The sequence below is a fragment of the Neoarius graeffei genome, chromosome 10 (assembly GCF_027579695.1).
Source record: "Neoarius graeffei isolate fNeoGra1 chromosome 10, fNeoGra1.pri, whole genome shotgun sequence".
NCBI lineage: Eukaryota > Metazoa > Chordata > Actinopteri > Siluriformes > Ariidae > Neoarius > Neoarius graeffei.
The window spans coordinates 66,551,249-66,574,435 of record NC_083578.1 but is presented as its reverse complement, the minus strand read 5'-3'; the positions used below and the strand labels follow the sequence as shown (position 1 = coordinate 66,574,435).

The 23,187-nt window shown below is 41.6% G+C and overlaps 2 protein-coding genes across 3 annotated transcripts in view; one reads left to right on the top strand and one right to left on the bottom strand.

Annotated features, from left to right (window-relative positions):
• zmynd12 (zinc finger, MYND-type containing 12) overlaps positions 1-2,187 on the top strand; it is a 65,068-nt gene extending 62,881 nt beyond the window's left edge. For both annotated transcript variants that reach the window (XM_060932150.1, XM_060932149.1), the window contains exon 8: positions 1,866-2,187. In XM_060932150.1, coding sequence (XP_060788133.1) covers positions 1,866-1,997 — 132 coding nt within the window. In that variant the 3' untranslated portion in view covers positions 1,998-2,187. The remainder of the gene's footprint in view (positions 1-1,865) is intronic.
• Positions 2,188-3,525: 1,338 nt separating this feature from the next.
• Positions 3,526-23,187, bottom strand: part of rimkla (ribosomal modification protein rimK-like family member A) — a 28,458-nt gene continuing 8,796 nt past the window's right edge. The window contains exons 2-5 of the mRNA XM_060932148.1: positions 21,301-21,531; positions 15,601-15,687; positions 9,164-9,367; positions 3,526-5,419 (exon numbers count right to left, since the gene is read on the bottom strand). Of these exons, the coding sequence (XP_060788131.1) occupies positions 4,911-5,419; positions 9,164-9,367; positions 15,601-15,687; positions 21,301-21,531 (1,031 nt within the window). The 3' untranslated portion in view covers positions 3,526-4,910. The remainder of the gene's footprint in view (positions 5,420-9,163; positions 9,368-15,600; positions 15,688-21,300; positions 21,532-23,187) is intronic.

Here is a 23,187-nt window from a genome sequence, read left to right as displayed (position 1 = left end):
ACTTTTATACTCTTTAATGAAAGGTGATACAAGGCGGAAGTCCGCGCCGTTTTTCAGCAGTCGCGTCACATGACCAACGCCAGCGAATCAGGAAGGTGGATGTCACAGTGACGTTGTCCAATGAGACGCCAGCTAGAGCTCAGCACAGCGTATCCGCGTATTCTGAATGTTTACACAGCACCGGAGCTGACACGATCTGGATTGAATATGTGAACGCTGGCGGATTCCCGTTTCCCGGCGTTTCCAGGCGGTTTAATGTAAACGGACAGTGCATCCGCGAAGAAAACGAGACAGATACGGTCTAATGTAAACGTAGCCTTATTCTTCTTTAACCATTCTTTGGTAGAACGACTTGTGTGCTTAGGGTCGTTGTCTTGCTGCATGACCCACCTTCTCTTGAGATTCAGTTCATGGACAGATGTCCTGACATTTTCCTTTAGAATTCGCTGGTATAATTCAGAATTCATTGTTCCATCAATGATGGTAAGCCGTCCTGGCCCAGATGCAGCAAAACAGGCCCAAACCATGATACTACCACCACCATGTTTCACAGATGGGATAAGGTTCTTATGCTGCAATGCAGTGTTTTCCTTTCTCCAAACATAACGCTTCTCATTTAAACCAAAAAGTTCTATTTTGGTCTCATCTGTTCACAAAACATTTTCCCAATAGCCTTCTGGCTTGTCCATGTGATCTTTAGCAAACTGCAGACGAGCAGCAATGTTCTTTTTGAAGAGCAGTGGCTTTCTCCTTGCAACCCTGCCATGCACACCATTGTTGTTCAGTGTTCTCCTGATGGTGGACTCATGAACATTAACATTGGCTAATGTGAGAGAGGTCTTCAGTTGCTTAGAAGTTACCCTGGGGTCCTTTGTGACCTCGCCGACTATTACACGCCTTGCTCTTGGAGTGATCTTTGTTGGTCGATCACTCCTGGGGAGGGTAACAATGGTCTTGAATTTCCTCCATTTGTACACAATCTGTCTGACTGTGGATTGGTGGAGTCCAAACTCTTTAGAGATGGCTTTGTAACCTTTTCCAGCCTGATGAGCATCAACAACGCTTTTTCTGAGGTCCTCAGAAATCTCCTTTTTTTGTGCCATGATACACTTCCCCAAACGTGTTCTGAAGATCAGACTTTGATAGATCCCTGTTCTTTAAATAAAACAGGGTGCCCACTCACACCTGATTGTCATCCCATTGATTGAAAACACCTGACTCTAATTTCACCTTCAAATTAACTGCTAATCCTAGAGGTTCACATACTTTTGCCACTCACAGATATGTAATATTGGATCATTTTCCTCAATAAATAAATGACCAAGTATAATATTTTTGTCTCATTTGTTTAACTGGGTTCTCTTTATCTACTTTTAGGACTTGTGTGAAAATCTGATGATGTTTTAGGTCACATTTATGCAGAAATATAGAAAATTCTAAAGGGTTCACAAACTTTCAAGCACCACTGTGTGTGTGTGTATATATATATATATATATATATATATATATATATATATATATATATATATATTTACTGTATGGACATGGTATTAGAAAGCAATTTTATTTATAAGCAGTAGCCACATGTACCCATAGGGTACCTATTTTTTGTTTTGTTCTTGGGCCACGTGCAATCCTAGTCCCGATGTACACTTCTAAGGTCAGGTGTGCTACTAATTCTAATGGGATACAAATTTTGAGTCCGTTCATCTCAGACAAATCATAGACCAGATATGGATTTTGTATGGCAGACGCCATCGTGACCACCATGATGATTTACTCCAAAATTATTATTTTTTAAATTTGATGTTTGATGTCTTACATTTATATTTCTGTGTGTTTTGTGCATGCGTGTATGTGTGTAGGCGCTGGACTTTGGCAGAAAGGCAGCAGAGTTTAGCCAGCAGTGCCAACACAGCAGTCTGACCGAGTCCATCCAGAGTCTTGTACAACAAACAGAAACACACCTCAAACAGCCATCATTCACCACTAACTAATACATTCAACACTCACATACTAACACACACTTAATAATCAACAGTACACTCAACACACACCCCTGACTAATCATAATGCACCTAGCCCTCATAGATTCACTGCTTACTCATAACCTCAATATAAAGATGTGCACAGCGCTCACACACTCTTCCCAATTATACAAATTAAACAATAAAAATGATTGTTCTGTTAAACATCTTAATCGTGTGTCTGGAGAAGTAATGATGGACTTCTTGGTGGTTTTTTTTCTTTTTTCGAAGGATTGATTAGCAGCTGATGGTATATAGTAACTCAGAATGGTGTTAAATAAGAGCACGAGCCTCTGATACGTGTTCATGTTTAGACATTTTTAAAAATGTCTTTATTATTATTATTACTAGAATATCGTAACATACAACACTGTTGTTAGAATTCTATTACTCATAGCTTCCTTAGTATTATACAACATTGCTGGTTTTTGGCATTCAGGTGGAAGGTCTAACCTCTTTAAAAAAAAAAAAAGTATGAGAAGACAATGACATGTGGTTAACATCTGGAGTCTGCTCATTTTCCTTTCACATCCTGGAAACCAACAGAACTGAACATTAGCACCAATTTTACATTAGTAGATAATGAGTAAATGCCATTTTCTCAGTCTCTTGTTAGTCGAGCGGGCAACAGAGCGGTACCATGTCAATATGGTGTCTGCTTGGGTTTGGCAAATAATTTATTGCACCAAATTCCTCCGTCCTTTCGTATCACACAACATTTCTCTGATCATGTTTACGGAATGCTCTATAACCTTTAACATCTTGCCACTCTTTTTAATCACAGGTGTCGGTTGAGAGTCAGACAGGTTTTTAACAACACAATAAAGATCTGAGGAGCTCTGCTGCTCATGTTATTGGCTCCCATGGCAGACGGAAGGAGCGAGTGTGTCCGGTTGCTTAGTTACCATTCAGTCCTCTGATGGATGATAGAACATCACATATGGTACAGCAAATCACAACATGGAGGATGGGGAGGGGTGTGTGTGTGTGTTTCAGCTGTTAGATGTCTTTGTTAAAAGCATTCCGGTCAGAGATTAAAGCACACAGTTTTATCATTTAAAAAAAAAAGAAGCAGGAAAACACCGAACAATAGAAACCAAGCAAAAGTGCATGATTACATTAATGGGACAAGCATTTGTTTTGCTGTAGGTTGATGCACACTATAAGCAGATCTGTTTTAGGATGGGTCAGGGGAGGAATTTGATCCAGGCTGCTTCCCTGAATTTAAATCAACATCAATGTTTACGAGAAAAAAAAAAAAACAGAACTTCTACTTCCAGTTTGAAATGTTTTGAATTCATCAGGAGTGTTGTGTAAAAGGACTTCATCTGCGTTTTAACATGTAAACATAAAACCACTCAGACTGCGAGTTACGTCCATATTATTATAAATGCCAGACTAAGACTCAGTGTGAAGTCGAACTCTTGAGGTAAACTGCATCCAAATGTGACCTGAATGCAAATAATTGCTTCCAAAGCATGCAGACAAGAGGAGGACATTTCCAGCTTTACCAAAAATTCAACATCTTTATTTTCTGAACAGCACCAGTCTGTACACCACTGGGTTGGACCCATCTGAGATGATGGTACATTTTATTATTTGTCATACAAAAATTTCAAACAGCTTTTAAGATTTTAGTGTTGGCAAAAAAAAAAAAAAATCACATGGTGCAGTACGCATAAGTCTAATAAACGTTCATCATACATAATACTTGTTCTATGTAGCTCATTGCTCAGATTCTGATCAGAAGGGGTGAAGTGGACATTAGGTGTGGTGCATACTGCATAAGCAGGTCTGTACTGGTATTGGCCAGATGAGCGAGAGGACTCGGAGAGAATTTGTGGTACATTTAAAACACATACTTGTGTTTCTCTCATTGCAGTTGCTCCCTGACTGGTTCAGAAATGTTTAAACAGCCCTGCGTAAAATGGGGAACAGGAGGTACTCTAAAATGGCTGCCTCATTAACCAAACAGTCCCATAGTGATACTGAATAGGGGAAATCAAACATTTTCAATTGAGGTATCTTCTATAACCTACTTCACTTTCTGCGTACTGTAAGGAGATTGTACAAAGTCTGTTATCCTGACACCTATTACGAGTCCAAAAGTAAATGAATTGCCAACGTGCGCTCTTTCTCTCAGTTGCATTTTTTTTTTACCCAACTTCTAAGTGGAACTGAAAAACTTGAGCCTTGTTCCAGGTCTGTAATTAAGAGTAAAATCTTAATTCCCTAAATTGACGTGCTTGTGTGAGAAGTTGTTTATTAAATGCAGACAAGCGCTGAAGCTATAAAACATGGTGAATTCATTCTTACTCTGTCCAACTGTGTACCAGTCCACTGTACTGGGAAGAGAATATGTACAGCTTTTCCAGTCCTTCATGCTGATGCACGAATGTCTGTGTGTTTGACAGGGTGCAAAACACACCCGGTTGGAGCGCACGTTTGGGATTCCTTCATATTAAAAATCAATGCAACACCCTACACTACATGCTTGAAAAGCTTTGCAGTAGTGTTGGGCTTTCACTATACCTTGGGTGGGGGATGTATTCTCAAACCTTTTCCAATCTAAAACCACTCTCCAGTACAGTGCACCCTGAAATACAGTGGCGCTCTCTCTCTCACTCACCCACTCACTGAAGCTTGGTCAGAGTGTACACTGCACTTTTGCAGTCACCGTCAGGGGAGCAGCCTCAGATCAGTTTCAGGGTTTACAGGATGGGTTAGTACAAAAACACAAGTGTGTGTGTGTGTGTGTGTGTGTGTGTGCACATTTGACCACTGTATGCTTATTTGCATGTGTACATGTACTGTCTGTCTATGTATGCATATGAATGTACGGTGTATGTAAGAGTGTTTGTACACGTGGTTGGTGTTTTCAGCTCACTCAGTCAATAGTTTAATCTCCTTTGCGAGGAGGGAGTTGATGTTGTACGGGGGGTCGGGCACACTCTGGGCATGGCTGATCTCAACAAGCTCCGCATCACTCTCACTGGAGGTGGAGCTGGTGCTCATGGTGCTGACAGCATCAGGGATGGTGTCTGGGATGGCGCAGGGTGGGACGGGTGGGCATGCCTCTGGGGGGATACACACTTCAGGCTCGCTGCTGGTCTCGCTGGCGCTGGACACCACGGAAAGCAGGGACATCTTACGGCTGAGGCGGCTGGGCAGCAGCGACAGGGCGTAGTCTGCCACGATACCGGCCACGTCGATCCCGCATGCCTGGTCGAACGCGATAAAGCCTACATTAGCATTGGCCTCACAAACCACGAACGAGCCGTCATTCAGCTGCAGCAGGTCGATACCGCACACGTCCATGCCCAGGATGTTGGACACCTGCACAGCCAGCTGCTTGCCCTGCTCATTCAGAGGGCACATCACACCCACGCCACCTGGAGAGAGAGAGAAGCTTGGCTTAGCAGGTACTTCATGAAACACACCTTTAACCCTGCACTCACAGGACATTTCATCAGTTATACAGATTTAATGTTATCAACTATCTAAATATTAGGCTACGTTCAGACTGCACCCTGAAACGACCCATATCCGATTTTTTTGCCCATATGCGACCTGTATCCGATTTAGTTATTGACAATCTGAACAACACAGATCCGATTTTTTTCACATGCGACCCAGGCCGCTTGGATATGTGGTCCTAATTCCGATGCATATCCGTTATTTTCACATGCGACTGCAGTCTGACCGGACAGGTCGCATTCATGCGACCTACACGTCATCAACAAGAGACAAACGTCACTATTCTGCGTTGGCTAATCCCGCCTCTTTGGTGGAAAACAACAACATTTGTACAGTTTTCAGAATTTAAATAGACTTTTATAGAATTGATCAAGCTAATGGTGGATTTGGTAGGGACCTGGATGTTAAATCATCCTGTATTACAAGATTGTTCTGGAAATTTCCAGTAATTTGACACCTTCGGTCTCATTAGTCTGCTGCCCACATTAATCAGATTATTGTGCGAGTTCCGCCGCCGCCACAAAAACCACATCGCCAGGTCTCGCCTCATCTCCATGCTTTACTTGCAAACTTGAAGAGTGCGCTTTTTTTTTCGTTTACGTATTACGTACGGTAGATGTGCTTATTACGTGTCAATTTGCGCATGCGGGACACTTTTGGGTCGTTTTCCATTCATATTGGAGATCGCATACAAGTCTCATAATTGGTAATGTGAACGGCCTAAGAAAAAAAAAAATCGGATTTCACAACAAATCAGATATGGGTCGTTTCAGGTTGCAGTCTGAACGTAGTGTTAGACTCTTTCTACAAAAGTCTGCAATATTCTGGAGCTTTTTATTCCTGATCATTCCACCAGTAGATTCAGGTTGATGTTGTTTACAGACCTACTTGTTAAAGATTTTGCTGAAACCCATTTAATTCAAGCCTAATGGCTAAAACTCAGTACAACTTTGATAATGGTGGATTTCCACCACTGTAACAAAATTCACCTAGGATTTATGGACCCCTGGGAATATCATATACACAGTTGTGTTAAAAAAAAAAGCAATACAACATTAGTAACCTGATGAACCACTGTTATTAATAGTGATATTTCTGCATGGTAAATGATTTACTTGTAGATGTAGTAGTGTAATAGAAAAGCCACAGACCCAACTGTCATACCAAGCACACTGCTTGTTCTGAGCAATTGGCTCATTCATTGAAAGGGGTGTGTTCAAAATAATAGCACTGGAGTTTCAAGAATTCATTTCATTCTGTGAAAAAACAGGTCACTAATGGTCCCTTATTAAGGAAGAAGGGAAGCAAATGTTTCACACATTGTTATAAAATACATTTCCTTCCGAATTGCTAAGTAAAATGGGCCGTTCCAAACATTGTTCGGAGGCACAATGTAATTTGATTAAAAAGTTGATTGGAGAGGAGAAAATGTATAAAGAAGCGCAGCAAATTAGGATGCTCAGCTAAAACGATATCAAATGCTTTAAAACGGCAACAAAAACCCAATACACGTGGAAGAAAATGAGCAGCTACTGTTAAAACGGATTGAAGAACAGTCAGAATGGCAAAGATTCAGCCTCTGCCATCTCTCATCGATACATTATGTGCAGTTAATACAGGCCCTAAACTATTCTTATGCATACTTGTATATTTTATTTATGTATACATGTGTGTATATATACAGAGTCTACCTGTAATGTGCAATTTTTCCAAGCCTCTCAATAAGGCAATTTTTCTATACTTTTTCACGGTAGATAATGCAAATAGCCCTCTGTATTTAATCCTTCGTTTGTCTAATTTTTATTTCAGTTTTATTTGTTATCTGTTTGACATTTTCTTGCTACTGTAACACATGAATTTCCCCGATGTGGGATGAATAAAGTGGATCTAATCTAATCTATCTTCTCATCTCACTATCTGTAGCCACTTTATCCTGTTCTACAGGGTCACAGGCAAGCTGGAGCCTATCCCAGCTGACTATGGGCGAGAGGTGGGGTATCTCACAGGAATTGTGGAACGTAGTTCGTTCACCCTGGGCTGAGATGCCTGTTTATACATGCCAGAAGCTGGGTGACTCGATGCAATGCAGATGCGCAGCAGTTACCAAACACAATGGTTATACAACTAAATATTAGTTCACTTTGAGTTTGAAGAGAAAATGTTGACACTTTTTTTTTGAACAGATTAATATTCCTTTTCTTTTCTTTCTCTAACAGAATAATGCAGATTTAATAAAAATTTGTTAACAATCTGATTGGGAATTGAATGTGGAATGTTTCCAACTACATTCGAAATCTGGAAATAAAAGCTATTAAAGGGATAGTTCGGGATTTTTGACATGAATCTGTATGGCATCCCCATCAATAGTGCCGTGCAAACACACTGACTTACCCCTGACAGCACCCTGTGAGTCCAGTTCTTGTCCAGTTTTGGTCCAGACGAAAGTAGTCCGGCAAGTTTGTTGGGGTCACGAAAGTAAAACGTTTTTCGTCTCAAAACAGTATGTGTTCAAAAGAGTGATATATTTGCATCACAAAACCGTTGCCAAATAAAAAGTCAGACCTCGAAATCGCTTGGCACTATTTTCTCTCCCTTCTCATCACTGCGCGCTGCCGCCAGGTGACAGCCACGGCTGTTTCATTCATTGTTTACTGCTAGCAAAGTTAGCGACAACATGTCTGACTACGACAGCGACATTGAAAACATTGACTTCATCTCACAGACAAAGGGATATCTTTATGAACCCGAATATACAGATGAAGAAATTCGCCAGATGGAGTTAGAACGGGCAGAGAGAGAAAGGGTGGACAGAGAAGTGGAAGAAGGTGAAGCTGGAGCCGCAGCTGGAGCTCTCAAATTAGCTTGTTAGCGCCGCTGATCTGAACTCCTAATCACTGCCAAACAATGGGAAAGGTGTTGATTCCTGCGCAGATGTCAACATGACAGCGCGCAGTGATACCGAGGGAGACAAAATATAGCGCCAAATAATTGCGAGGTCTGACTTTTTATTTGGCAACGGTTTTGTGATGCAAATATATCACTCTTTTGAACACATTCTGTTTTGAGAAGAAAAACGTTTTACTTTCGTGACCCCAACAAACTTGCCGGACTACTTTCGTCTGGACCAAAACTAGACAAGAACTGGACTCACAGGATGCTGTCGGGGGTAAGTCAGTGTATTTGCACGACACTATTGACGGGGATGCCATACAGATTCATGTCAAAAATCTCGAACTATTGCTTTAATTTCACTTTATTCACTCTTTTTTTAAAAACGCACTGCTATTTATTTGAACACAACTGTAGCTCATAAGAAATTTGTGTTCGATCAGGAAAAACTTTCATATCACACAAAAGTTTCTGATCAATTGTAAATTTACATAGAAGGAAAGTCATTAAATATGTACTTTGCTTGACAGGCTCCAAATTCCATAACTGGCAGGAAATACTACAGTTTTATATTTGAATTACTGCCTCAAGTACATTTGACATATTTTGGTTTGTAGTGATTTTGAATGCGTGCTTTTTGCAATTAGTGATCAGCCCTGTGCTTACACTGCTGTGAGCTCGTCAAAGATACTAATCATCTAGGGCAAGACTAGTTGAAGCTAAACTGGCCTGCTGTATTAGAAATGAAGGAAGGCTCGCAGCACACACACCGAGGGAGCAGTTGCTCTGCATGCGTCCATCTGTTGAGCAGCGCAGCATAGAGCCAATCACTCTGCCGCCCACGAGCACCACACGCACGTCTCGCCCATGGCTCTCTTTTACATACTCCTGGAATAAGTACGGTGCCTCATGCCGGATTAGGTGGCACAGGTCAGCGAGGTGGTGCTTATCCCGTGCCAGAAACACTGCCTTACCTGTACAGATGAAAATGCACACACACACCAGTTATATCCCAACTGATTAAATCTTACATGCAGATTCTTATAAAGTGTTAATTTGTCTTGAGGATTAAGTATTAAAGGGTTTTAAATATCTATATACCCAAGGTTCTATACACACACACACACACACACAAGGTCTTACATTTTAAGATCTTTTTTTGGTATTTTTAATCTGGTGTCTTTATGAATCAGACTGAACCAGATGAAAACACTTGTCAAGTTAAACAGCGTCTATTAGTAGCCACACCCTCCTCTACACAAGCTGGTTCAGTTCTGCAATTTTTCTCTGTTGTGGAATAAATATAAATAGACTAATTTGCCTTGTAAGCTTATTTATTTATATATATATATATATATATATATATATATATATATATATATATATATATATATATATTTTTTTTTTAATGTTTAGTACATCACCACTACAATGTGTGCTCAAATATAATACTATAAGACATTTTTAATGGGCACTTTAAATGCAATTTAAGTTAAGCATACCTACAGAGCACTTGTTAAAAGAATGTACTAACCCCACTTCCAGAAAGCTGGGATATTTTCCAAAATGCAGTAGAAACAAAAATCTGCAATTTGTTAATTTACATGAACTTTTATTTAACTGACAAAAAGTACAAAGAAAAGATTTTCAATAGTTTTACTGACCAAGTTGATTGTATTTGATGCCTGCAACACGCTCAAAGTTGGGACAGAGTCCTTATTACCTCGCCCGAGACAGAGTCCATCAGGTGGCGAGGTATTGTTTTCGGTGGGGTTTCTTTGTTTTGTTGTTAGCAACATTACGGGAAAACAACTGGACCAATCTTCATGAAACTTTCAGAATAGATGGGCATCGGTCTCAAATAGAACTTCCAACGTTTTGAGGGTCATCCGGTCAAGGTCAAAATCGTTTTTGGTGCAAATGGTGTCCCAATGTCCTGAATGTGTGCCAAATCACTCCGTGCTCACTACATATGCCGCTTTTCCACTACCAACGTGACTGAGTTGGGCTGAGCCATGCCGTGCTGAGTTGGGCTGAGTCGAGCTGAGTGGGGCTGTTGGCGTTGCATTTCGACTACAACCGCGCTGAACCGTGCTGGCTGGAAGTGGGCGGACACATTGGGTGGAGTTAGCGAAAGTGGGTGGACGTCACGTGATGTCGTTAGCAGTGTTGGACACGTTACTTTCAAAAAGTAATTAGTTATAGTTACTAGTTACTTTTCCCAAAAAGTAACAGTTAGTAATGGAGTTACTTTGTCATAAAAGTAACTAATTACCAGGGAAAGTAATTATTCCGTTACATTTTGTTCCCCCTCAAAAAAAAAAATCAAATTCAATTAGTGTAATCATAATAAAAGTGAATGTTAAATGTGTTTAATGACTGAAATGGACACTTAACAGAACCAATTAGTAATGTTATCTACACTATATTAATATTTTTGTGGGACAATGTGAGATAAGACATCTATCAAATGTAATATATTTTTGTAGTTATTAAAATTATGTTACTAATTACTGGCCACTGACGAGGACAAACATTTTGTTCCTCGACATAATGTGCATTGCACGTAAACACTCTTGCCTTTTATTTCAAGTAATGAAAAGTAATGGCTGTATTTCCAATGTGAAAGCGCAGTGCTGGGCTGACCGCTCGCCATCGCTGGGTCTTCCGATTGAAAGAGTGTGCAGTAGGCGTGGCCTACCTACGTATGTTGTCCAAATCTACTCTGATTGGCTTACTGTGCCGTTGTCTCGTGTCTCCCCGCCCCACACGAAAGCAGAGTAAAGAAAGGCTGAACGAGCAGCGTGCCAGATGAGAACAGCTTTAATAAAGTAACGCATAGTATTTTATTGTAAGTAACGGGAACGGCGTTATAACGATGTAAAAAGTAATTAGTTAGATTACTCGTTACTAAAAAAAGTAACGCCGTTAGTAACGCCGTTTATTTCTAACGCCGTTATTCCCATCACTGGTCGTTAGGCGGCGCAAACAGTGACATCAGTGAGCTTTTAAGCGGTAGTCTCACGACCCAGATAGTAAACAATAAACATGGAGGACATGGAGTCGTTAGTGTTGCTGGTCTTGGTGCTGTGGCTTGTTGTCACCGACAACGCCAACAGATACTGGCAAGAGCGTATAGATGAGGCGAGGCGCATAAGGCTTCAGAAAGTCTCGTAATTCGTAATTGTCCTTCTTCCGGGTTTACGGTGTTTACAGATCCCAGCGTGCTCGCGGGGCATGTGTGGGTATGTGAGGACACGCCTCCTCACCAATCAGTGCACAGGGGAGTGTCTCCTCACGCCCCTAGCCCCACTCGGCTCGGTTTGGCTCGCTTCAGCCCCACTCCAAAACCGTGCGAGTTTTGGGTGCTAAGCAGGGCTGAAGCGAGCTGAGTCGTGCTGCTCTGAGGTAGTCGAAACGCGAGCCGTGTCGGGCTGAAGTGAGCTGAAGCGAGCTGAAAAAGGGTAGTGGAAAAGGGCCAATAGTGGATTATATAGTCAGGTTGCCATTTTGTAGTGCTGTCCGAATGTAGAAAGGAAGGGGGGAAAAAAAAGCCCGTGGCGAAGAAGAAAAAAAAAAGCGGCCACAGCAAAGAAGTTCTTTCATTTAATCAATGAGCTCACTATGGCCCAATCCCAATTCTAATTTCTACCCCTACCCCTCCCCCTTGGCCCTTCCCCTTGAAACTGAGCTACAAGGGATAGGGCTTGAAATTCAACCCTTACGTATTGGGATAGCCCTTCAACGATCGCATACGTCATCGCGTACCTCCGTCAGCATTTACGTTAGCAAAACGCGACCAAATGCGTCATTGGCTGCGACCAGCCGCTACAGTCAGAGCCAGAGGCAGAACCAGAAATCTCTGCTGGCAGGGTGTGATTTGTTAACTAACACCACTGAATGGGATATCTTTGGCGCTTCGTGCACCACATCCGACAGAATGAGGTGTCAGAACACTCATGTAAACAATAAAAGCGAGAATAACAGAACAAAACGTACGCAGTCAAGCAACCGAAAACAATACTCACTCCCAAAGCTTTTTAGCAGCAGCTTGGATTTCAGAAATCGTTGCTCATTCTCAGCTCGAAAGCGAATCAAGCGGCGTGTTTCCTCTGGATAACAACTTAAAACACGTAAATAATGGAGAAAATACATTTATGACAATCTTTCGCCGCGGGAACCGCCATCTTTCTGAAATCCGCATGAAATCTCGCTGAAATCCGCATGGCACTGTGGGAAATCACTCAAACCCCTTCGTTCGGAGTCAGCTCCAGGAAAATCTCCATTTGGAGGGGTACAGAAGCCCTACCCCTTCCCCTACCCCTCCGCGTTAACTGGGATTGGGATACCCCTACCCCTTCACGTGAACGCGCAAAATGGAGGGGAAGGGCCAAGGGGTTGGTCCAAGGGGTGAAATGGGATTCGGCCTATATAGTCCTCTAGATACTGTAGTAATTCCCTAGATAGTGAGCAGGGTACGAGTGAGTGATTTAGGATACAGCGTTTGTAACCAATCAGCACTTATCCTGATCAAGTTCAATTACCCGTTCTATTTCTTGATAAACTTCGGAACTAATCAGAACCAGAAACGAAATAAGAAAAACCTCGTTATAACTTTGTAGTATCAGAAGATAATCAACAGATAAAAAGATAAATGAAATTCACCTCGTGGTTCGCCAAGGCTACTGATTCGATATAAAGTAAGTGGTGTTTATTTTAAAGAAAATTTACCTTTCGATTATCACAGCTTTTGTTTGGTCCCTCTGAAAGGTCAAAAAGTCTTTTTTTTTTTTAGCGTTTTGGCAGATATTTAGTCTTTACACTACACTTATGAAACAAAATGTTCTCATTAGTGTTAGTGCCCTTGAAAGAACAGAGACCACACTTGTGAGATTGAATCAGTTGTTATAACACTAAAATAAGTGTTACCGGGCCAGGTATGTTTTGCGTGGCAACACGTTACCATTGTTACGTCACCTTTCCTTTAACACCTTTTAATCATATGGGATCTGAGGATTCTAACTGTTGCAATTGGAATTTTTGTCCATTCTTGCTTAATACAAGATTTCAGCTGCTCAGCAGTCCGTGGTCACCGTTGTCCGATTCTCCTCTTCATGATGTGCCATACATTCTCAATAGGAGACAGATCTGGATGGGCAGCAGGCCAGTCAAGCACACGCACTCTGTCTATGAAGCCACATTGTTGTAGCCTGTGCAGAATGAGACCTGGCATTGTTCTAACCCTGAAATAAGCATGGACTTCCTGGGAAGAGACATTGTCTTGATAAATGTCTCTCTAAAATCCCAAAATATCCCCAAATATATCAATGGTACCTTCACATGCATGTCACTCACCCATGCTGTGGTCACTGATGCCTCCCATACCATCACAAATGTTGGCTTTTACACCTTTCTCTGATAAACTGGATGGTCGCGTTCACCTTTGGCATGGAGAACTCAACATCTGGTTTTCCCAAAAACAAGCCGAAATGTGGACTCATCTGACCACAGCATGTTTCCACTGTCTTTCAGGCCATCTGAGAGGAGTTTGGGCCCAGAGAAATCAGCAGAATTTCTACATAGCATTGATGAACGGCTTCCTCCTTGCATAGTACAGTTTCACGCTGCATTTCTGGATGCAGCAGCAGACTATGTTAAGTGACAGTGGTTTTCTGAAGTACTCCCGAGCCCATGTAGCTACAGTACATTTGTCACATTAGCATGACGGTTTCTCAGGCTGTGCCACCTGAGGGCTTGAAGGTCATGCACATTCAACAGTGGTTTCCGACCTTGACCTTTACGCACCGAGATGTCTCTGAATTCCCCGAATCTTTTCACAATTACACTACCGTTCAAAAGTTTGGGGTCACCCAGACAATTTTGTGTTTTCCATGAAAAGTCACACTTTTATTTACCACCATAAGTTGTAAAATGAATAGAAAATATAGTCAAGACATTTTTCTGGCCATTTTGAGCATTTAATCGACCCCACAAATGTGATGCTTCAGAAACTCAATCTGCTCAAAGGAAGGTCAGTTTTATAGCTTCTCTAAAGAGCTCAACTGTTTTCAGCTGTGCTAACATGATTGTACAAGGGTTTTCTAATCATCCATTAGCCTTCTGAGGCAATGAGCAAACACATTGTACCATTAGAACACTGGAGTGATAGTTGCTGGAAATGGGCCTCTATACACCTATGTAGATATTGCACCAAAAACCACACATTTGCAGCTAGAATAGTCATTTACCACATTAGCAATGTATAGAGTGGATTTCTGATTAGTTTAAAGTGATCTTCATTGAAAAGAACAGTGCTTTTCTTTCAAAAATAAGGACATTTCAAAGTGACCCCAAACTTTTGAACGGTAGTGTATATACTGTAAATTTTGAAAGACCTAAAATCTTTTGTTGGGAAATGTTATTTTTGAATTGACTCAATTCTCATGAATTTTGGCACAAAGTAGTGAGCCACAAACAATGCTTACAAAGACTGAGCCTTTGGTACATGCTCCTTTTGTACCCAATCATGTTACTAATTAACCTGCTTATTGTGGAATCTTCCAAAATGATGTTACTTGAATGTCCTATAAACTTTTCAGTTTTATTTTGCCTCTGTCCCAACTTTTTTTTTTTTGAGTGTTGCAGGTATCAAATTCTAACTTCATTTATATTTACAAAATACAATTAAGTTGATCAGTAAAACTATTAAATCTTTTCTTTATACCTTTGTCGGTTAAATAAAGGTTCACGTGAACTTAAATCACAGATTTTTTTATTGCATTTTGGAAAATATCCCAATTTTTCTGGAGATGGGGTTAGTATTTCTTCCCACAAGGGTAGAATACTGCTGGTGCAATATGGTGCAAAATTGTGAAAACTAATGCTGAATGAATAAGAGAAGCCTCAGTGTTGTGCTAATTATGCATCCTGAAACCAGTTTCAACTTTTAAACCTTGCCAGAAGCCATTGTGTGTGTGTGTGTGTGTGTGTGCACACGCGCACATTTCCTAAATACTGCACTACACACTGGTGAAATATAAATCATTTCAGATTATTCAAGACAAAACAGATCAGTAAGATTTCCCAAATCAATCTCCATGTGCATGTGGAATGTGAGAAGCACAACCACTCCCACAAGAGCACTTCTGCTCTCTAAGTCTGCACTCGGACACAAAAACAAACGTGGAAGAGTGGATTCGACACTCACCCCGGTGTCCTCGAGCATTTTTCACCACAACCGGGTAACCCAATGGCTCTGCTTCATCAATCATCTTACGGAAGTTGTCATGGCCACCTGGAGAAAAATGCACGTTACTAACTCCGTAATGAACAAGACTCTAATGTCCACTGTAGTGCGCATGTGTGTGAGATTTCTAGAAAGGGGCAGGGTCAAAACAGCATTCTCACAAATCACCTCAGTGCCATCATACAGTTACATAGACATTCAAAGGAAAAAACACGTTCAAAACCAATCACAAATCTCTTGAACAAGTGCCTGAACAACTCCAGGGATATTTATTAGTGCCATTTGTTTAATCTTGCATTCATGTGCGGTCATACGACTGCAAAATATTATTACTATAATCTGATTTATAGATTTTTTTTTTAATGATTTAAAGTGCCATTCCACCATTGGATGTATTCTTTGGCATAAAATACAATATATTTTATGACAACATGACTAGACAGAGAAATCTTTTAGCTTCAAAATGATATATCAAACATAATTTTTTGACAACGACAAGTATATTAATTTTGCGACCAAAGTCACCTACCCTTTTAATTTCCGCGCGGTAGTGAAACGTGATGTCATCGGCAGGTTCCCCTTCTTGTGTACCACGTCACGTGTGACGTGGCACAGATTATCAGCAATGGCGGATAGAACGCGATTGTCAGCTTCGGAAAAGAAGCGAAGGAAAATAGCAAGTGATGCCCAAAGGAGACGGTCGATGGTGAATATCGGCACAGCAATCGACAAGTGGAAATCACATTCTATCCGCCATTGCTGATAATCTGTGCCACGTCACACGTGACGTGGTACACAAGAAGGGGAACCTGCCGATGACATCACGTTTCACTACCGTGCGGAAATTAAAAGGGTAGGTGACTTTGGTCGCAAAATTAATATACTTGTCGTTGTCAAAAAATTATTAATTTTGCGACCAAAGTCACCTTCCCTTTTAATTTCCGCGCGGTAGTGAAACGTGATGTCATCGGCCGGTTCCCCTTCTTGTGTACCATGTCACGTGTGACGTGGCACAGATTATCAGCAATGGCGGATAGAACGCGATTGTCAGCTTCGGAAAAGAAGCGAAGGAAAATAGCAAGTGATGCCCAAAGGAGACGGTCGATGGTGAATATCGGCACAGCAATCGACAAGTGGAAATCGCGTTCTATCCGCCATTGCTGATAATCTGTGCCACGTCACACGTGACGTGGTACACAAGAAGGGGAACCTGCCGATGACATCACGTTTCACTACCGCGCGGAAATTAAAAGGGTAGGTGACTTTGGTCGCAAAATTAATATACTTGTCGTTGTCAAAAAATGATGTTTGATATATCATTTTGAAGCTAAAAGATTTCTCTGTCTAGTCATGTTGTCATAAAATATATTGTATTTTATGCCAAAGAATACATCCAATGGTGGAATGGCACTTTAAGTCCGTCCATTATAAAACTCCTAAATTGATCTTTAAGAACCTGTTAAATACAGTGCTCTACAGAATTATTGGTACCTTCTTGAAAAATTTTCCTGCCACCTGAGAGCAAATGAAAAATAAGTTTTTCCACGAATGACAATTTTTACTGATCCAAATTATATCTAGGTGTCAATCATTATCTCATCTCATCTCATTATCTCTAGCCGCTTTATCCTTCTACAGGGTCGCAGGCAAGCTGGAGCCTATCCCAGCTGACTACGGGCGAAAGGCGGGGTACACCCTGGACAAGTCGCCAGGTCATCACAGGGCTGACACATAGACACAGACAACCATTCACATTCACACCTACGGTCAATTTAGAGTCACCAGTTAACCTAACCTGCATGTCTTTGGACTGTGGGGGAAACCGGAGCACCCGGAGGAAACCCACGCGGACACGGGGAGAACATGCAAACTCCACACAGAAGGGCCCTCGCCGGCCCCGGGGCTCGAACCCAGGACCTTCTTGCTGTGAGGCGACAGCGCTAACCACTACACCACCGTGCCGCCCATATATATATATATATATATATATATATATATATATACAAATAAATAATGATAATTATTTTAAAAATGCTGTTGTAAAAACAAAATACTGTTTATATTTAAAAAAAAAAAACAAAAAATGTTCTGATGAGAATGATTGATTTTTGTTAGAACAAACAGTTTTTGGTTTGTTTTAAGGGTGCCAATAATTCCCCAAGGGCCCTGTAGAGCAACAACAACTGGTATGGAAAACATGACATTGTAAATTTCACAATCAGAATCTCGGCACATATGTAAACTGTAAATAATTGCAGAGTCAGATGAGTGGTGAAATGGGCATCCAGCTAACATTTTAAAACAGAACATCTGTTCTTTATGGACATGAGTGTTGCAAGAGAAACATTTTAGGATAAAAACCCAAATGATGCAACTGAACACTTGGATTACATGCACGTGATTATTATTAGTAGCACTGACACTAAACCCCTAAATGTTTTTTTTTTTTTTTTAAATATCTAAGACCGGGACAGATTTGCCATACATAACATCCCATTCAAAATTAATAGAATGAATTCATTTGCATTGGCCAAAAAAAACCCAAACCTTAGTATCTAAACACAGCTGGTGATGGGACTGTTGAATCAAATGACAAATCACTGCATCATTATGTCCTAACAGTCTGGAACCCTTGTGTTTTATACTAATTAATACCATTTGGTCCGAGTGCTGAGGTCTTGGCTGCTGAAGCAGTGTATGATGTGGCACTGTTACGAAGGCGTTGGAGACAGATGTGCACTGGACTGCGGAGTGGAAAAAAAGACGCAGGAAAAAGCGAGAGATTTGCGAGGGCCACAGGGAGGAGGGAAAGAGAGAGAAACAGGGAGAAATCTAATTATAACTGTTCCACTGTCTGCTCATCTGAGTTGAAGAGAAGAGTGGTTTTCGGTTATTGCAAGACATCACACACACTGAGAAGACGCTGCATAGGCTCTACAGACTGCTGGAGTCTCTGCTCATTTTGCAGTGCTTACTGCTTCAGTGCAGTGACTGATCCCAGGTTTGAGCTGCTTTTGGCCTCCATCTACCATCGGAGAGAGAGGAAGAAAGGCAGGGGGGGTCTGGAGGACTATGAACTATGAAACGCAGGGGGAAGCAGACACCAAATGTTAGAGACATTTGAGCCTCTCCCTCTGTTTTCATTTTCATTTAAGCTGTCGTGAGCTCTTCTCCCTCTCCCACCAAATGCTGTTACATAAACCCCTAATGTGCATTAGCGCATGTGGAGAATTCAAGATTACGTCAGTCAAGTTCAACATACTCACTGTGTTTTCTTCCACACTGTGCATGCAAAAATAATGCTCTTCTTCCTCAAGACATCCATCACCCACGTGGTACAGTGGTGCTTGAAAGTTTGTGAACCCTTTAGAATTTTCTATATTTCTGCATAAATATGACCTAAAACATCATCGGATTTTCACACAAGTCCTAAAGGTAGATAAAGAGAACCCAGTTAAACAAATGAGACAAAAATATTATACTTGCTCATTTATTTATTGAGGAAAATGATCCAATATTACATATCTGTGAGTGGCAAAAGTATGTGAACCTCTAGGATTAGCAGTTAATTTGAAGGTGAAATTAGAGTCAGGTGTTTTCAATCAATGGGATGACAATCAGGTGTGAGTGGGCACCCTGTTTTATTTAAAGAACAGGGATCTATCAAAGTCTGATCTTCACAACACATGTTTGTGGAAGTGTATCATGGCACGAACAAAGGAGATTTCTGAGGACCTCAGAAAAAGCGTTGTTGATGCTCATCAGGCTGGAAAACATTACAAAACCATCTCTAAAGAGTTTGGACTCCACCAATCCACAGACAGACAGACTGTGTACAAATGGAGGAAAGTCAAGACCATTGTTACCCTCCCCAGGAGTGGTCGATCAACAAAGATCACTCCAAGAGCAAGGCGTGTAGTAGTCAGCAAGGTCACAAAGGACCCCAGGGTAACTTCTAAGCAACTGAAGGCCTCTCTCACATTGGCTAATGTTAATGTTCATGAGTCCACCATCAGGAGAACACTGAACAACAATGGTGTGCATGGCAGGGTTGCAAGGAGAAAGCCACTGCTCTCCAAAAAGAACATTGCTGCTTGTCTACAGTCTGCTAAAGATAACGTGGACAAGCCAGAAGGCTATTGGAAAAATGTTTTGTGGACGGATGAGACCAAAATAGAACTTTTTGATTTAAATGAGAAGCGTTATGTTTGGAGAAAGGAAAACACTGCATTGCAGCATAAGAACCTTATCCCATCTGTGAAACATGGTGGTGGTAGTATCATGGTTTGGGCCTGTTTTGCTGCATCTGGGCCAGGATGGCTTGCCATCATTGATGGAACAATGAATTCTGAATTATACCAGCGAATTCTAAAGGAAAATGTCAGGACATCTGTCCATGAACTGAATCTCAAGAGAAGGTGGGTCATGCAGCAAGACAACGACCCTAAGCACACAAGTCGTTCTACCAAAGAATGGTTAAAGAAGAATAAAGTTAATGTTTTGGAATGGCCAAGTCAAAGTCCTGACTTTAATCCAATCAAAATGTTGTGGAAGGACCTGAAGCGAGCAGTTCATGTGAGGAAACCCACCAACATCCCAGAGTTGAAGCTGTTCTGTACGGAGGAATGGGCTAAAATTCCTCCAAGCCGGTGTGCAGGACTGATCAACAGTTACCGCAAACATTTAGTTGCAGTTATTGCTGCACAAGGGGGTCACACCAGATACTGAAAGCAAAGGTTCACATACTTTTGCCACTCACAGATATGTAATATTGGATCATTTTCTTCAATAAATAAATGAGCAAGTATAATACTTCTGTCTCATTTGTTTAACTGGGTTCTCTTTCTCTACTTTTAGGACTTGTGTGAAAATCCGATGTTTTAGGTCATATTTATGCAGAAATATAGAAAATTCTAAAGGGTTCACAAACTTTCAAGCACCACTGTATTTATAGCTACATCTAGCCGTACACTTTCGCTAGTGCCTATAGCAGTCCTGCGTTATAGCTACATTTAGAGCAGACATCAAAATCCCTGAAATACAGAACCCCGCAAAACTTCAAGACTGAAATGTGCATGAGCTGATGACCGAGCCAAGCCTGTAAATAGAACTCAAATTTTCACTTCATCTTTACTTTGTCTCAGAACGGGCTTTATTTTTGCTTGCTCCTGTATGGACTTTTGCTGAACCAGCAGAAGTCTGTGTTTTTTGTTTTTTTTTTTTCAGTTCTCTTTACACCGCTGGTCAGGAAGAGAGGAGGGAATCACTGAAATGCAAGCAAACGAGTTAGTCTGGTTGTGACAGCAGAGTGCTCTGGGCACCATTTATTAAAGTATGGGAAGTGTGGAGAGACAAGCTGGTAGGCTGTAAGCTTGTGTAAATATAAAACAAAGGAATTCTGCTCGGAGAAGAGTGTGAACATGTGAGAATACGTCTAACCACGTGCATATAAAGCTAACAAAGGTAGGAATCACTAGTGACCAGAAGATTAGAGTTTAAATCCCAGGACTGCCAGAGAGCCACTGTTGAGCCCTGGTGTAAATCTTGTGTGTGCACCTGCAAAATGAGGAAATGCAAATGACTAACTGTAGGAGTGAGTGTGTGTGTGTGTGTGTGTGTGTGTGTGTGTGCGCGCGTGCGCGCGTGCGTGTTGATGCTGACCGTAGGAGAAAGTATCAGGTAGTGGGACTCCATGTCCAGCAAGTTCCTGAAAGGTCCAGAACTTGTTGACACAGTTAAGGATGGCCTGGGGCCGGTTGACCAGACGGCAGCCCATCTTCTCCAGATGCCTCAGAACGGTGATGTCACTGTCCGACTGCACCCATGGAGTCGGAACACGCACCACAGCCACCTGCGGGTATGACGTAACCACCTCCTGTCCCACTCGCAGACCTAAAAGAGACAAGTCAATACACACTGAACACACAGCACCTGTGTAGCACTTGGAACTTTAACTTTATAAAATTACTTGTTTGGGGTTTTAGCTTCCTGGGGCTGCAACTCTTCCATTTTCTTAGCTGTCATGATAAACAGTGCTCGTGGCGAGTGGTTTACTGGCATTAATGAGATGTTGTAAAATACGCTTCCTATTGCAGTTGAGCAAAATTACAAAAGCAACAGTCTGGTTCATGTTCTTTACCTTGAGTATTGCATGAATGATGACAAAAGGTGTGTGCAGTCTCTCACCAAAAAGTAGTGACCACCATAACAACTCATGATCATATTTTGATCACGTCCTCTTGTCGGCTTCTCATTCAGCTGCCATCATGCAAAAAAGCAGTTGTGGGTCTCAAATTGATACGACGGACAAAAACAGACAATAAGTCGGGAAGGCAATAATTTGTTTGGAGTGACAATTTAATGCGATAGTAGAAACTAGCTGTTTTTGGCCTACCATCAGAGTAGGCTGTGGAACAACACCTTTTTTTTTTTGTACAAGCAAAAACATTCTGCTTACAAGAAAATCCTAGCAGGCAGGAACACGTGTGCGCACGCACACACACACACACACAAAAAAAAAAAGCCCAGATCTAGATCACAAATAACCCATAGTATTTGAAAAAAGGAATCCAAGGCACTCTTTGTATCCAACTATATAAAAAAAAGCCTTTATTTTGCATGGCTTTATGCATGGGTTGCTGCTCAGCTCATGTTTTCTGTATGAAATAGCCATATAAAATAAAGGCTTTATTTATAATATTATATATATATATATATATATATATATATATATATATATATATATATATATATATATATATATACACACACACACACCGTATTTTTCGGACTATATTGGCCCTTTTCCACTACCCATTTTCAGCTCACTTCAGCCCGACACGGCTCGCGTTTCGACTACCTCAGAGCAGCACGACTCAGCTCGCTTCAGCCCTACTTAGCACCCAAAACTCGCACGGTTTTGGAGTAGGGCTGAAGCGAGCCAAACCGAGCCGAGTGGGGCTGGGGGCGTGAGGAGACACTCCTCTGTGCACTGATTGGTGAGGAGGAGTGTCCTCACATGCCCACACACGCCCCGCGAGCACGCTGGGATCTGTAAACACCGTAAACCCGGAAGAAGAAGAATTACGAATTACGAGAATTTCTGAAGCCTTATGCGCCTCGCCTCATCTATATGCTCTTGCCAGTATCTGTTGGCGTTGTTGGTGACAACAAGCCACAGCACCAAGACCAGCAACACTAACGACTCCATGTCCTCCATGTTTATTGTTTACTATCTGGGTCGTGAGACTACCGCTTAAAAGGTCACTGATGTCACTGTTTGCGCCGCCTAACGACATCACGTGACGTCCACCCACTTTCGCTAACTCCACCCAATGTGTCCGCCCACTTCCAGCCAGCACGGTTCAGCGCGGTTGTAGTGGAAATGCAACTCCAACAGCCCCACTCAGCTCAACTCAGCCCAACTCAGCACGGCACGGCTCAGCCCAACTCAGCCGCGTTGGTAGTGGAAAAGCGGCATAAGTCGCACTTTTTTTCATGGTTCGGCTGGCCATGCGACTTATACTCCGGTGCGACGTATATACGTTT